The sequence below is a fragment of the Podarcis erhardii genome (assembly GCF_964252035.2).
Source record: "Podarcis erhardii genome assembly, chromosome: 3".
Lineage (NCBI taxonomy): Eukaryota > Metazoa > Chordata > Lepidosauria > Squamata > Lacertidae > Podarcis > Podarcis erhardii.
This window is the reverse complement of record NC_138507.1, coordinates 458,337-475,205: the sequence shown is the minus strand read 5'-3', so window position 1 is coordinate 475,205 and position 16,869 is coordinate 458,337. Positions and strand designations below refer to the sequence as shown.

At 44.3% G+C, this 16,869-nt stretch overlaps 1 protein-coding gene across 1 annotated transcript in view; it reads right to left on the bottom strand.

Moving 5' to 3' along the window:
• The window catches only part of COL4A2 (collagen type IV alpha 2 chain), a 215,906-nt gene that overhangs the window by 90,244 nt on the left and 108,793 nt on the right, over positions 1–16,869 (bottom strand). Inside the window, exons 7-12 of the mRNA XM_081855449.1 lie at positions 14,310–14,426; positions 11,715–11,786; positions 11,000–11,035; positions 10,834–10,896; positions 10,502–10,537; positions 2,635–2,676 (exon numbers count right to left, since the gene is read on the bottom strand). Of these exons, the coding sequence (XP_081711575.1) occupies positions 2,635–2,676; positions 10,502–10,537; positions 10,834–10,896; positions 11,000–11,035; positions 11,715–11,786; positions 14,310–14,426 (366 nt within the window). The remainder of the gene's footprint in view (positions 1–2,634; positions 2,677–10,501; positions 10,538–10,833; positions 10,897–10,999; positions 11,036–11,714; positions 11,787–14,309; positions 14,427–16,869) is intronic.

Sequence of the window (16,869 nt, the reverse complement as noted above, 5' to 3'; positions counted from 1 at the left end):
TGTGATCCTGTCCTCTGGGGTGTTAGCCACCCCTCCCAGTTTGGTGTCATCTGCAAATTTGATCAGGATGCCCTTGAGTCCATCATCCAACTCGTTGATAAAGATGTTGAATAAGACCGGGCCCAAGACAGAACCCTGTGGCACCCCACTAGTCACTCTTCTCCAGGATGAAGAGGAACCATTGATGAGCACCCTTTGGGTTCCGTCAGTCAGCCAGTTACAAATCCACTGAGTGGTAGCATAGTCAAGACCGCATTTTACCAGCTTCTTTACAAGAATATTATGGGGCACCTTGTCAAATGCCTTGCTGAAATCAAGGTAGGCTACATCCACTGCGTTCCCTTCATCTACTAGGCTTGTAATTCTGTCAAAAAACGAGATCAGGTTAGTCTGACATGACTTATTTTTCAGAAATCCATGCTGACTATTGGTGATCACAGCATTCCTTTCTAGGTGCTCACAGACTGTTTGCTTAATGATCTGCTCCAGAATCTTCCCTGGTATTGATGTCAGACTGACTGGCGGTAATTATTTGGGTCCTCTCTTTTCCCCTTTTTGAAAATAGGGACAACATTTGCCCTCCTCCAGTCTGCCGGGACTTCGCCTGTTCTCCAGGAATTCTCGAAGATGACTGCCAGTGATTCTGAGATCACATCTGCCAGTTCTTTTAATACTCTTGGATGCAGTTCATCTGGCCCTGGAGACTTGAATACATCTAAACTAGCCAAGTATTCTTGTACTATCTCCTTAGTTATTCTGGGCTGTGTTTCCTCTGCTGAAGCATTTGCTCCAAATTCTTCAGGTCGGGCATTGTTTTCTTTATCGGAGAAGACTGAGGCAAAGAAGGCATTGAGGAGTTCAGCCCATTCTGTTTCCCCTGTTTGCATTTCACCATCTTCTCCTCTGAGTGACCCCACTGTTTCTTTGTTCTTCCTTTTGCTACGAACATACCCATAAAAGCCTTTTTTGTTGCTTTTAACCTCTCTAGCAAGCCTGAGTTCATTCTGTGCTTTAGCTTTTCTGACTCTGTGTCTACACGTGCTGGCTATTTGTTTGAATTCCTCTTTGGTGGTTTCCCCCCTTTTCCATTTTTTGTGCACATCCTTTTTTAATCTTAACTCAGTTAAAAGTTCTTTAGATAGCCACCCTGGCTTCTTTAGGCACCTTCCATGTTTCCGTCTCATTGGTATTGCCTGAAGTTGTGCTTTTACTATCTCCCTCTTAACAAACTCCCAGCCATCATGAACTCCCTTTCCTTTTAGTATTACTGTCCATGGGATCTCACCCAGCACTTCCCTAAGTTTTATGAAGTCAGCTTTCTTAAAGTCAAAAAATTGAGTCCTAGTATGCTTGGCTGCTCCTTTCCGCTTCAGAAGAGCATGATCACTCACGCCTAATGATCCTTCCACTTCTACCCCACTAACCAGGTCATCAACACTGGTTAGGACCAGATCTAAAATGGCTGTTCCTCTTGTTGCTTCTCCCACTTTCTGGACAATGAAGTTGTCTGCAAGGCCAGTGAGGAATCTGTTTGACCTTATGCTCTTGGCTGAGTTTGACATCCAACAAATATCCGGGTAATTGAAGTCCCCCATTACTACTATCTCCCTTCCTTTTGCATGCTTGGCCATCTGTTCCAGGAAGGCATCATCTACTAGCTTGTTCTTACAAGCTCATCCTGTTAGTTTGAATGACAGTTCTTGTTGCTGGCATCCATCTGTCTCAAAAGACAATGGAGTGCACCTCCAGGGGTGAAGTCAAACCAATGGAGATTCAGGATGCCTGCTAGGGCCGCAGAGTCCAATAATTCTAAGTGCTGCCTCCCATATTCTTTTTGCTATGTTAGCAGCACTGAAGTGACATCCCTGGGGCACAAGCCTGGGCGGTGTAACTGGAGGTTCTGGGCTGCCCAGATGACAAGACCCCCGTCTCAGCCTCCCAGATGGGGTCCACAGGAAAGCAGAGCAAGGCGTTTGGCACCAGATTGTCTGCAAGAGGTGCTGGAAAGAGGTGTACAAGGTGCCATCCAATCATCTTAGGGACCCCGTTCCGGATCTGTATAGTGTTTACTCCTTAGCCTTTTCTTTTCCTGAAGATATCCCGCAAGGCAGCAGATAAAATTACAGAATTATAGAATTGGAAGGGACCCTGAAGATCTCATCCAACCCCCTGCAAGCTATCCCTAAGGGGACTGAACTGGCAACCTTGGCGATTTCAGCACCATGCTCTAACCAACTGAGTATATTCAGGAATAATGAGAGAAAGTCTTCTCTTTAAAATTTTACACTAATTGGTAGAATTCCCTACTGCAAAATATCATGATGGGCAGTCACTTGGATGGTTTTAAAGAAAGACTAGACAAATTATTATAGAATACATATTTTGAAGCTAAATAGAAATTCCATGTTCAGAAACATCATATATACATACATGATAACCAGCTACTGAAGACAAACAGGCAAGGGCCATCAATTTCATGCTTCCTGTATGTTTTTTCAGAGGCCACTGAGCAAGGACCACAAATTCTCTAACTGCTAACAGCTGTGCTTCTGGCACAAGTCAAAGAATTATCACTCAAAACTGTATTCATCATATTCTGATAGAAATGCAAACTAATTAGAATATTCCATTTACCTTGTCACCCTTTTCTCCATAAAAGCCAAGGCCTCTGTTGCCCTGAAATGACAAGTAATGATTATTAAACGGGTGTTTTTCTGGCATATGAAGTACTTGCCCAAATCATAGAATCATAGAATCATAGAGTTGGAAGAGACCACAAGGGCCATCGAGTCCAACCCCCTGCCAAGCAGGAAACACCATCAGAGCACTCCTGACATATGGTTGTCAAGCCTCTGCTTAAAGACCTCCAAAGAAGGAGACTCCACCACACTCCTTGGCAGCAAATTCCACTGTCGAACAGCTCTTACTGTCAGGAAGTTCTTCCTCATGTTTAGGTGGAATCTTTTTTCTTGTAGTTTGGAACCATTGCTCCGTGTCCGCTTCTCTGGAGCAGCAGAAAACAACCTTTCTCCCTCCTCCCAAATGGTGATCTGGAAATCGTTTTTCTCTCTGTTTAACTGTTTTACCAACGATTAAAATAATTCTATGACATTTAGGCTATAAACTCTCAGTTGCGACTGGCATTTTCTTTAGTATCTCTTAAATCTATTCTGATTAAGAAGTAGAATAGTCAATACATGCTTAATAATAATAGTAATAATAATAATTTATTATTTATACCCCACCCATCTGGCTGGGTTTCCTCAGCAACTCTGGGCAGCTTCCAACAAAGATTAAAAATACATTAAAACATCAGTCACAAAAAACTTCCCTAAACAGGGCTGCCTTCAGATGTCTTCTAAACGTCAGATAGTCGTTTATGTCTATGACATCTGATGGGAGAGCGTTCCACAGGGAGGGCGCCCTCTGCCTGGTTCCCTGTAACTTTGCTTCTCTCAGTGAGAAGACCAGAAAACCCTCATAGCTGGACCTCAGTGTCCAGGCAAAACGATGGGGGTGGAGACGCTCCTTCAGATATACTGGGCCAAGGCCATTTAGGGCTTTAAAGGTCAGCACCAACACTTTAAATTGTGCTCAGAAACTTACTGGGAGCCAATGTAGGTCTTACAGGACCTCACCCACTCACCAGTCTAGCTGCCACATTCTGGATTAGTTGTAGTTTCTGGATCACCTTCAAAGGTAGCCCCACGTAGAGCACATTGCAGTTGTCCAAGCGGGAGATAACTACAGCATGCACAATTCTGGGGAGGCTGTGGTAAGGGAGGGTCACAGCCTGCGTACCAGATGCCTGGCTACCCAAAACCTCAGTCATCGGGGCAAATAATTATTTCTATACAACAACATTACTGTTGGAACTGATTTTCTTAGTTTTGGAACAGAAATTGCTTCAGTCGCTTTGTGTGATGACTTCTGTGGGGAGAGAAACAAGGGAAATGTATGCCTGTTACTTCTCCTTGACCTCTCAGCGGCTTTCAATACTATTCATAGAGTCATAGAATCATAGAGTTGGAAGAGACCACAAGGGCCATCGAGTCCAACCCCCTGCCAAGCAGGAAACACCATCAGAGCACTCCTGACATATGGTTGTCAAGCCTCTGCTTAAAGACCTCCAAAGAAGGAGACTCCACCACACTCCTTGGCAGCAAATTCCACTGTCGAACAGCTCTTACTGTCAGGAAGTTCTTCCTAATGTTTAGGTGGAATCTTCTTTCTTGTAGTTTGGAACCATTGCTCCGTGTCCGCTTCTCTGGAGCAGCAGAAAACAACCTTTCTCCCTCCTCTATGTGACATTCTTTTATATATTTGAAAATGGCTATCATATCACCCCTTAACCTCCTCTTCTCCAGGCTAAACATGCCCAGCTCCCTTAGCCGTTCCTCATAAGGCATCGTTTCCAGGCCTTTGACCATTTTGGTTGCCCTCCTCTGGACACGTTCCAGTTTGTCAGTGTCCTTCTTGAACTGTGGTGCCCAGAACTGGACACAGTACTCCAGGTGAGGTCTGACCAGAGCAGAATACAGTGGCACTATTACTTCCCTTGATCTAGATGCTATACTCCTATTGATGCAGCCCAGAATTGCATTGGCTTTTTTAGTTGCCGCGTCACACTGTTGGCTCATGTCAAGTTTGTGGTCAACCAAGACTCCTAGATCCTTTTCACATGTACTGCTCTCAAGCCAGGTGTCACCCATCTTATATTTGTGCCTCTCATTTTTTTTGCCCAAGTGCAATACTTTACATTTCTCCCTGTTAAAATTCATCTTGTTTGTTTTGGCCCAGTTCTCTAATCTGTCAAGGTCGTTTTGAAGTGTGATCCTGTCCTCTGGGGTGTTAGCCACCCCTCCCAGTTTGGTGTCATCTGCAAATTTGATCAGGATGCCCTTGAGTCCATCATCCAACTCGTTGATAAAGATGTTGAATAAGACCGGGCCCAAGACAGAACCCTGTGGCACCCCACTAGTCACTCTTCTCCAGGATGAAGAGGAACCATTGATGAGCACCCTTTGGGTTCCGTCAGTCAGCCAGTTACAAATCCACTGAGTGATAGCATAGTCAAGACCGCATTTTACCAGCTTCTTTACAAGAATATTATGGGGCACCTTGTCAAATGCCTTGCTGAAATCAAGGTAGGCTACATCCACTGCGTTCCCTTCATCTACCAGGCTTGTAATTCTGTCAAAAAACGAGATCAGGTTAGTCTGACATGACTTATTTTTCAGAAATCCATGCTGACTATTGGTGATCACAGTATTCCTTTCTAGGTGCTCACAGACTGTTTGCTTAATGATCTGCTCCAGAATCTTCCCTGGTATTGATGTCAGACTGACTGGCGGTAATTATTTGGGTCCTCTCTTTTCCCCTTTTTGAAAATAGGGACAACATTTGCCCTCCTCCAGTCTGCCGGGACTTCGCCTGTTCTCCAGGAATTCTCAAAGATGAGTGCCAGTGGTTCTGAGATCACATCTGCCAGTTCTTTTAATACTCTTGGATGCAGTTCATCTGGCCCTGGAGACTTGAATACATCTAAACTAGCCAAGTATTCTTGTACTATCTCCTTAGTTATTCTGGGCTGTGTTTCCTCTGCTGAAGCATTTGCTCCAAATTCTTCAGGTCGGGCATTGTTTTCTTTATCGGAGAAGACTGAGGCAAAGAAGGCATTGAGGAGTTCAGCCCATTCTGTTTCCCCTGTTTGCATTTCACCATCTTCTCCTCTGAGTGACCCCACTGTTTCTTTGTTCTTCCTTTTGCTACGAACATACCCATAAAAGCCTTTTTTGTTGCTTTTAACCTCTCTAGCAAGCCTGAGTTCATTCTGTGCTTTAGCTTTTCTGACTCTGTGTCTACACGTGCTGGCTATTTGTTTGAATTCCTCTTTGGTGGTTTCCCCCCTTTTCCATTTTTTGTGCACATCCTTTTTTAATCTTAACTCAGTTAAAAGTTCTTTAGATAGCCACCCTGGCTTCTTTAGGCACCTTCCATGTTTCCGTCTCATTGGTATTGCCTGAAGTTGTGCTTTTACTATCTCCCTCTTAACAAACTCCCAGCCATCATGAACTCCCTTTCCTTTTAGTATTACTGTCCATGGGATCTCACCCAGCACTTCCCTAAGTTTTATGAAGTCGGCTTTCTTAAAGTCAAGAAATTGAGTCCTAGTATGCTTGGCTGCTCCTTTCCGCTGTATAGTAAACTTCAGAAGAGCATGATCACTCGCGCCTAATGATCCTTCCACTTCTACCCCACTAACCAGGTCATCAACATTGGTTAGGACCAGATCTAAAATGGCTGTTCCTCTTGTTGCTTCTCCCACTTTCTGGACAACGAAGTTGTCTGCAAGGCCAGTGAGGAATCTGTTTGACCTTATGCTCTTGGCTGAGTTTGACATCCAGCAAATATCCGGGTAATTGAAGTCCCCCATTACTACTATCTCCCTTCCTTTTGCATGCTTGGCCATCTGTTCCAGGAAGGCATCATCTATGTCCTCCGTTTGGCTTGGGGATCTATAGTAAACTCCCACAATGAGGTCCCTGTTATTCTTCTCTCCCTTAATTTTGACCCAAATGCTCTCACTTTGGCTTTGAGGTTCTAAATCTTGGATCTCTTCACAGGTATACACATCCCTGACATATAACGCCACTCCTCCTCCTTTCTTGTCTGGTCTGTTTCTCTGAAATAGATTGTATCCCTCCATTATTACATTCCAGTCGTGGGACTTATCCCACCAGGTTTCAGTGATGCCTATTATGTCATATTTAGTTTGCTGTACCAAGAGCTCAAGCTCATCTTGTTTATTTCCCATGCTTTGCGCATTAGTGTACAGACATTGAAGTCCATTAATCATTCCCCCGTGTCTCTTATTTAAGGATTTTTTCCTCCCACCACTAGGTCTGCGTGCTGTTTGCTCCATTTGGTCTATGACATTTGGATGATCATCTTCATCAATTGATAGACTCCTACCTTCAGGAGCACTGTCTCCCTCCCCCACATTAGTCAGTTTAAACCCTCCTGATGAGGTTTCTGAGATTTTTGGCCAAAACATTCCTCCCAACCGTTGTGAGGTGCAGCCCATCGCTTGCCAGAAGTCCGTCTTCAAGAAACTGCAGTCCGTGATCTAAGAATCCAAACCGTTCCTGTTTACACCATTTGCGAAGCCAGCTGTTCACTTCCACTATTTTTCCCTCTCTCCCTGGGCCACGTCGTTCAACTGGGAAGATAGATGAGATGACAATTTGTGCATTTAATTGCTTCAGTTTCCTGCCCAGAGCCTCATAGTCTCTTTTGATCTTCTGGAGGCTATTTCTTGCAGTGTCATTGGTTCCCACATGAACGAAGAGGAAGGGGTATTTGTCAGTGGGTTTTATGATTCCTTGCAGTCGTTCAGTTATTGACCATGGTATCCTTCTTCTGGAGTAGCTGTCCGAATTGGGGTGGGTGGCACCACTTTGCAGTGTTTCCGGTCCTACTTGGTTGGACATTTCCAGAGGGTTAAGCTTGGGGAGTGTTCTTCAGCCCTGTGGAACCTTCAATGTGCGGTTCCTCAGGGTTTGATTTTATCCCCTATGCTCTGGCCAACATCCATCAGTATTCTTTCCCAAAGGCTACTTATCTTCTCCAGCCTCAGCTTTGTCCAATCAATTTCTATTTCTCATTTTATGCATCTCCACTCTTAGTTTTTCTATTGCTCATTCAGTAATTACTGTATGACACTAACAATCAGAAGGTGTTTTTCAGTATTTTCACCATACTGAGTGCCCACTCTGAAATTCACACAGTCTTTGCTTATCAGGAAGTTACATTCCAAACATTTCACTTTCCCAGTGAGCAGCCATGTAGTTTCACATTACAAGCAGCACATTCATCAGTGAAGCAGAGGATTAAGAGCAGAATGAATTAAGATGAAAATTTCTAAGAGTTGGAGAATCTCTTAACTATTTACAAACTTTCTTCAGTACACGTATTTCAAACACGCCTTTTTTTTTTTGCTTTAATTTAAGCCCCTTGGTGGTGTCTCCTCTTAAGCCAGCCGTTGGATCAGATAGTATCAGTAGTAATTTATAGGAGTTTCAGATATCATTGTAGAGAGGCAGGTTGAGCTGATCTTTGCCCTAAGGACTGACCCCAAGGGCTATTAAGTTGTGTTTGGACAATATTGTGGTTCTTCTGCTCCCAGGTCACTCACCTGTCGAGGTTCCTTGAAGATTTTGCAGTCCCACACAGGGAAAGAAGCCCTTCCAGAGCATTGGAAGTTAATTCATTTTATCTTTGTCCCTCAAAGATAATATGATAGGCAGTAAAGGTAAAGGAACCCCTGACCATTAGGTCCAGTCGTGGCCAACTCTGGAGTTGTGGCGCTCATCTCGCTTTATTGGCCGACAGCTTCCGGGTCATGTGGCCAGCATGATTAAGCCGCTTCTGGTGAACCAGAGCAGCGCACGGAAATGCCGTTTACCTTCCCACCGGAGCGGTACCTATTTATCTACTTGCACTTTGACGTGCTTTTGAACTGTTAGGCTGGCAGGAGCAGGGACTGAGCAACGGGAGCTCACCCCGTTGTGGGGATTTGAACCGCTGACCTTCTGATCAGCAAGCCCTAGGCTCTGTGGTTTAACCCACAGTGCCACCCGCGTCCCATGATAGGCAGTAGCTATTGTTAAAGGTAAAGGACCCCTGACAGTTAAGTCGCGAATGACTCTGGGGTTGCAGCGCTCATCTCGCTTCACTGGCCGAGGGAGCCGACATTTGTCCGCAGACAGTTTTTCCGCGTCGTGGCCAGCAGTAGCTACTGTTAATCACCACCTAATTATCTCAATCGATGGAGCTATGATTCCTCCCTGGAAGTCCATCTTCAGAGAGAGAAAAGGAACAAGCAGGACTGCCTTGTCCTTCTCTAGCCTAGTTAGACTAGAAACCTTTTCTATTCAAGTCATGCACATCCTACAATGAATAACTTTATTATTATTTTAGTTCATGGGGAGTCGTATCCAATGGAATGGGTGTTCACCATGTTCACACTAGACAAGAGCAAAGACTTATGAGAAGTAGGCTGGACTCCCTCAGTTTTTCCTCCTGTCTAGGCACAGACAATACATTCCTCCCGGCTCTCCTGACTCAGCTAAGTTGTTACTAGTTTCTGAACTCCCCCTTTTCCCTTTAGATTTCCCATATTATTGTTTTAGTTTTACCGTACAGTTCTTTGTCCATGCATTGTGTTTTCCACCAAAAAAAAGGGGGGGGGTTCCGTTGCTCTTTATGTTTGGTTGTTCCGCTTATTTGCCACCCTTCTTTTATTCCTTACTTGTTTACTTATATTGATATTTTTTCCAGAATTATTTATTCCGCTTCGGTGTGTGTGTGGTTGTGTGCTACTTGTGTGGCTGCTGGTGTGACATTTGCATTCTCCTGCCCTTATTTTAAAATGGCTTGGCTACCTCCTCCTGGTTCACTGTCTTTACACTAACAATGGAGTGAGCGTTCCTCTTATGTCCCTGCCTGCCTGCTTCTATTGGCTTTTGATACTGAGTCCTGCCTGCCTGCCTCCTGGTTCGTTTTGGCGGCGACAGAGGGCCCGCCCCTCATCCTCATCCTCCTGGTTGGCAGCTGTGACAAGGAGTGTGTGTGTGGCTTCTGTTTCCCCCCACATCTGGTTCACAGAGTGGCAAACAGAGTGTGTAGTTTGGTGTGAGGTTTTTGCCTGCCTTTTCTCCTGGTCCATGAAGTGCCGAATGGAGACCTCTGGGGCTGAATTTCTATAATCCTCCTCCCAGTCCACAGTGTGGCAAATGGAGTTGAGTGTTTATTTGGTGAAAATCAGAGGCTATCTGTGTGCTTTTGTGTGTGCACCTCTTTGCTGTCTTAATGGCAGCCATGGAGAACACTTGTGGCTTAAGCGACCCGCCTCTGAAAAAGCAAAGCAAAAACTGAAACACTTAAAGTGTCCTCTAAAGCTGAGGGATGTGCTAAGACTGCTCCCCCAGCGCCTTTCTTCCATAATTTTACCTCAGTCCCAGTCTCACAATACAGAGCAGGCCGCTGCTCCTAAAAGTGCTTCCACTCAGTCGAATGCTAAGACTATACCACCATCTGCGGGTGAGGCGCAGATTGATGCTTTATCTGATTCTGAGCCAGAATGTTTAGGTTTTTCTGAGGATCAGAGACAAGAGCATCATGACCCCTCTCCTGCCACTCCAGATGCTCCACCTCCCATTTCTCAAAACTTTCCAGCCTCATTGATTGAGCAGTTGAAGGAAGCCCTTATTGCTTCACTGTTCTCTGAATTGCATTTAAACTTATCTCCAAAGAAGCAGCCTAGGTCAAAGAAAGTAACCCATTCTGCCACCCAGAATTGTGGTATTCCACTTTATCTTTATGGCTTAAACTCCTCAACTGACCAAAGGAACTTCTATAGCAAATTTGCATTTGCAACAGACCTGTGGATCATGTTCTGTGGACCCAAGATGGTCCCAATCATCAGAAAAAGACTTACCTGAAGTCCTGGAGATCCTGGTGGCCCTGGAGGTCCCTGAAAACAGAAGTTAGACAGTAAGGGATCCCTTTGGAGTGCTCACTTCATGTAAATATATGTATTTCACATACAGCTTTTAAAATGTACCTAGAATCTAAATATTTTAATAACTGTTTCAGCACTCCAGTGTCCTTTCATGTTTTAATACTAATTAAAAAGCATTAATTCTAACTTGAGGAGTTCTGAGATTTGCCCATGTGCAGTCATCAGGATACCATGCTGCTATCTGCATTCGTGTAACCATTCCCCAGGGCAGCTGATGAATTATAATTTATGCATTTCATTATACTTACAGGTAGACCTGTGTTTCCAACTGGACCAAATAGACCCACTGCACCAGGAGCACCCTGAGGTCCCTAGACAGGAAGATAATTGCTTGTTTTTAAAATCAAACTGTTCCTTAATAGTTTATCATAAAGTCACTCTTAAAAAATTGTTATTTATCACCTTAGTACTTACCGGGAAGCCCCTCAAACCTGGGTCACCAGTGTCTCCCTAGAGACAGAAATCTTAGATAGTAAATGCAAGTCTAACATAAACAGCAATTTCTACTACATTGAAATAAAAAGGTACATATACATTATTTACAGAACTTTGTGATTATTTGCAAAATGCAAAAGATAAAAGTAATTAGAAAAGTAAATTTTGTCAGTATGACAATGTCTTCAATTCCTATTTGTAACAGAAACAAAACATTTAACTAATATGCAAATACTTATTTCCTATAAAACATAATACTTATGTCTATACAGTATATGATTTGTTTCAATATATTCACTTGAAAGAGCATGGGGAACAGCCCATGGAAAAGGACTTTTCTTGACCATAAAGATTTGTAATGCTATGATAACAGTTACAGAACTTGCATAGGATGATATTTTACTTGCATTGGATAGAATCTATTTCTACAGATATACACTGAAAAATGAGATGCAAGATTTTCAGTTGACAGTCTACATTTGGGAACATGATAAAACAGCCTTCCTCCTGAAAATTTGGCTTCAGAACATAACTGGAAGGTTTCAAACTTCTCACATATTCAGGAAGAGCTGAGACTCTCAAAACATTTGAAAGGAGGTAGAGTAAAACATGGTAACCAAAAAACCACGGTACCAGAAAACATGCTAACTTTGCACAACATCTTTTTAAGTTCTTAACAGCAGCGCAAACTTACCCTGAACTGCACGGCTAATTCCGGAGTAAAAACAAAGGGCTCTCCCTTCTGACCTTTGGGTCCTTGGATTCCCTACAGTGGTTGAAAACAAGTATTTAGCTCTCTGCCCATGATCACTAACAGCACAAGGGTTTTGTTTCAGTAAATCTATGTGTATCCATATGTAAGCACTACCATTCCTCTTCCAATCTAGGAATCCATTGAAAAAATGTGCTTTCCAACATGGGTATGGAGTAAAAGCCTTCCTAAACCCTACCTCAAGCCAACAGAAGGTAGTGTTGTAAATTTAAATGAAGGTAAGTTGCAAACTATAGGATTTGTGGCCCATATTGGGACTACTGCACATGCCACATAATACCCGTTCGGCATTTGTAAGAACTTGATCGTTTAGTGTGGCAGCACCTGCAATAAGGAACTCCCTGCCAATTAGATCAAGAAGGCACCTTTGTTCAATTTCCTGCTTCATCACGAGTCAAAGGTGTTCACTCCCCGCTGCAGGTGAGGTTCAGGCAGGGGAAAGCCAGGATTTACGAGGCGAAAATCCTGACCATGTTCCCCAGTGGGGTCTGGGGAGCTCACTGCGCCCCGCTGTGCTGCTCAAGCCCGTGTCTGCCAACTTGAAAGGGAGTGCGACCTGGGAGTGTGTCCCTGATGTGGACGAGCTTTTGTCTCTGGCATGATTTGGGTTGGTTCATCCTTAATTTGTTATACTAGCCTTTAATCAAGAGGTGCTCCTGGATCGACATATGATAATGGGCTGCAATCAATTAGCTGCCAAAAGGACTGGGCCTGGCTCTTTGAAGGTATTGAATGTTTTTTCTAAAGTTTGAAAATCCTCACAACAACCAAGAAAGGAAAGGGGAGGACAAGGTGGTCTTTTTCTTATCCTCCCCGTAAAATGAAAGAGACATGTGTAGCCACGGCTATGTTATTCTTCCTGTTACCATGGAAAAGAAGAGGGAAACTTTTGATTTATGCTCAACAAGGAATTTAACAAGGTTTTATTATGCCCTCCGCCCTCGACTAAGGTTGAATGGACTCTATTTAAAATTATCTTTGGATTGGGCCAGGAATGTGAGGGAGCAATGCAGAGCAAGAAGAATGAACAGCTGCTGAACAGATCTGGCAAGAGGCCGAGTTTGATAAAAGATCTTGTATTTAACTGTGTGCCAAGGAAGAACTCCAGAGTGGAATTTTAATGGCAGAGACTGGACATGTACTCGGTGAGTCATTTATGGCTGCAGCCCATTTGCTAGTTGGTGAACAGCGGAAGGAATGGAATGTGACCTTGTACCATCCAGATAAACACAGTAAAGAACTGAACAATGGAAGATAGTAATTAATTCTCCTAGCACACCAGGTCTGAAACAACAATGTACATGAAGAACTTCACACGTGAACTGGTATTCAGAGGCACACTGCCTCCAGCAGTAATCATAACCAGCATGGCTAGTAGGAATTGATAGCCTTAGTCTACATGAACTTGTCCGATCCCTTTTTAAGCCAGCTTGGTGGCCAATACTATATCCTGTGGCAGCAACCTCCATAGTTTAATCTCTTTTTTTCTGTTCTGAATTTTCCAATGGTCCTAGGTTCCAGTATTATGTGAGAGGTCCCCCCACCAAAAAATGATACACACAAACTCCATTTGATTGTAAGCAAAACAAAAAACAAAAAAAAACCTCAAAGCAGTTTACAAAAAAGAATGGAATTACGAAATTATCAGTTAAAAAGTTAGAAACAGCTGTTTAAAAGAGATAGAAAAAGTGTCTCCACCCACTTTCTCCACACCACACATAATGGATGGGACTGTTACCTTTGCACAGTAGCCACCCAAACTCAGGTGTTTCTTTTTCACACGTCTCCATCCAAGCAAGGAACAGGCACCATCACATGCAAGGGCACATTCCAGTCAGGCAAAACCACTAAAGCAGTGGTTCCCAACCTTTTTTTGGCCATGCCCCACCTAAGCATCTCTAAAATCCTCGTGCCCCCCCCCCCCGTGACATATAATTCTTATTATTCAAAAAGTGAACCCCTATTCACATGTAGGAAGCCTAAAAGGCCATTAACTTGGTCTAAGCAAGCTTCCAAATTGCCCCCCATAAAATCAAATTGCCCCCTGTGGGGGGGGTGCCCCACATGGCACTCAAGCAAGGTGTGGAGAAGGAGTGTAGCTTGGAGAAGAGGTGGGACCTAGAGGGGGTGAGGCTCCCTCACGCTGCCTCCCATGGCAAAGTGAATGCATGGTTTTGGTGGTCCATGATTTGTGACTACACAAGATGAGGAAGCTCCATGTTAGCCTAGGAATTATCGCTGTACAAGATGAATGCTAGGGATCTTGGGATTTATCACAAAGCAGAGCTATGGAGGAATTATAGTTTTTGCAGGATTTTAAGACATAATGCTAACAAGACAAATTCGCATAAACACTCCACCAGGCTTCCTCCCGTGAGGGAAAATCTACTACTCTTCTCCTGACACTGGTGATAAGGAGCAGCGTACATTTTGCTGTGGTTTACAAAACATTTGCAAAGGTTGCATTAACTAAGATGTAGTTACATTCCATTTATTCATTCAGTGTTAGCAACTTACAAAGAATCCGGGCAAGCCTCCAGGTCCCTGGCCTCCCTGCTGACCAGCGTCCCCCTTGGTCCCATTACAGCCATCATGGCCTGGTTTGCCCCTTGATCCTGCTTGACCCGGATGACCCTGCAGAGACAGAACAAACACAAGAATGTTTATCCAACCATCTGTTTTTAGTTTCTACTTCCTAGTCTTCATACAGCTCTTAAATGTTCTCACCATTACCCTAAGCAATGACTCCATGAGAAAACCGAGTGGGGGGAAATTCTTTAAAATATCTCTGTAGTTTAAACCAGATACCCCAGAAAACTTGAAAAGCCATCAGTGGGAAAAGGAAGTGGACACATGGACAATCAGTGGGCTGGGAAGAGTGGAGAAACAAAAGTGAAAAGAAGAAATGCCAATCTATCATCAGTTCCCTCTCTTCTATTTAAAAAAGGAAGCTTACTGAGGCAAAAGTCAAATGTGACACCAAGTGCACAAAAAGAACTGCATGAATCCAGGCTCTGCTTTGAGCCAAGTCGCCTTCTCTAGGCATTCAGTGTGAGTAGGCCCCAAACCTGGAGTGCCAACTTGGACAGGCACAGTGGTGTGCAGTGCATTTAAATTCAGTTTAAACTACCTGCTTGGTGTGTGGTACATAGCATGGGTAAGTTCTTTTTGACTGTCTGGATCCATATTTAAAATTGGGCTTGAGAGATTTTGTGTCAAGAATCTCTAAAATCAGGGGAAATCAGTATGGAGGAAGCCAGTTCTGGGATACATGCCTGGGTAGTTCTGTAAAAGAGCATAGGAGTAAAACTTCTTTGTTTATTATTTTATACAACACATTGTTAATTAGAAAGTTCAAAACCAAGTTTTACTTTGACAATAATGCCTCCTCATTAATTTCTCATGTTCAGAATTTTGTGAAAGGTAGATTCACAAGCCTTCGTCATTTGCCCAAGGTTATTTGCACTTTAAATATCCTCCAAAACATTCACTATCTGTAGCACAAAAGATTGATTTTTATTTCGTAGAATGGCTTGTATACCTTCTCTCTGTGAAATTAGGCAGGTAGGCAGGAGAGACAGGGGGTGGACTGTACAACTGGTGGAGATCCATGGAACTTTAAAAAAAAAATCCAGTCAGCTTTTACTACAGAATCTACTGTTTTAAATTAATATTTAGTTTTATAGTACTATCTGTTTAAACGTTTACTATTCTATTTCTGTTATGTACTGAAGTTCTCACCCTGGGCCAGAAGGGGGATACTGTAGATAGTTTTCAGTCAGGTCCACATATGCAAATAAGGGATTGAAAGTAACATTCAGTGATTGGATAGTTACAGAAAGTGGTTACAGTTGCATTGTAGTGGAGCTCTATATAAGCAGGCTGGCTGAACACTTCAGTTCAGTTCTGTTGTGGTCTGTGAATAAACAAGAGCTGTTTGAAGAACCGCTGTGCCATCTGATATGTTCACCCACAACTTAACACTGGTGACGAGGATGGAGCTGAATCACTGAGCTGAAACACCGAGCGAAATCACTGAACAGAAACAATTCAGGGCTGACCGCTCTGGCTAGAGCACTGTGTTCCATCCATCGCCCTCTACGTCGGCATCGGAACCATGGCTTCACTCGTGCCTCTATTGCCGTTTGCCCCAGCCTCTGAATCATGGGACTTCGACCTTGCTCAGTTTGACTGCTACCTCCAAGCCAACGAGCTGACAGAAGTGTCAGAGGAGCGTAAGTGGGGCCTATTCCTCAGCCTCTGTGGGCCCAAGGTGTTTGAGACGGCCCAAGTATTGGTTGCACCTCAAGCAGTCCAGGCAGCGCCATGGGACACGATTCAAGAGAAGCTCCACAACCACTACGCGCCAAAGCATTCCAAGATTGCTGCCCGTCATGTGTTCTACCACCAGAACCAGGCAGAGGGAGAGTCAATTAACAACTACACCGCCACCCTCCGACAGGCTGCAATGCACTGCGAGTTCCGAGACTTAGACAATGCCCTGATGGATCAAATCGTCTGTGGGGTACGGGACATCCGTCTGCAACGACGTCTCCTTGCCAAGCCAGACCTCACACTGCAGAAGGCCATTGAGGAGGCCGCGGCCTCGGAAGCTGCTGCACTCTCCGCCCAGGAGATCTGCAAGGCCAGCAGCCTGCGTCTTGCTAGGAAGCTAGTTCCAGTGCATCATGAAGAGGCCAGCAGTGATGAGGCATCCTCCAGTGAAGACGATGACGTGCACCAGACGAAGCAGGAGTGCGGGAAGTTCCAACAGAAGTCCAAGGGCCAATCGGAATGTGCCAGCTGTGGAGGCAACCATTCCCGTGCCAAGTGTCGATTCAGAGATGCCATCTGTCGGAAATGTTCCAGAAGGGGCCACATCACTAAGGTCTGCCGATCGGCTCCGTACAACACCCCCCCTTCACTGTGTCGCAAGTCCAAGTCTTCACTCCAGTTCGCCAAGGAAAGCTGTTTCGCTCTCACCAACTGCCACTGCCCATCCGGAACCACGATTGGCCAAACCGACTCGCCTACGCGACACAAGGTGAACGTCACTGTGCTCTTTGAAGGAGCTCCG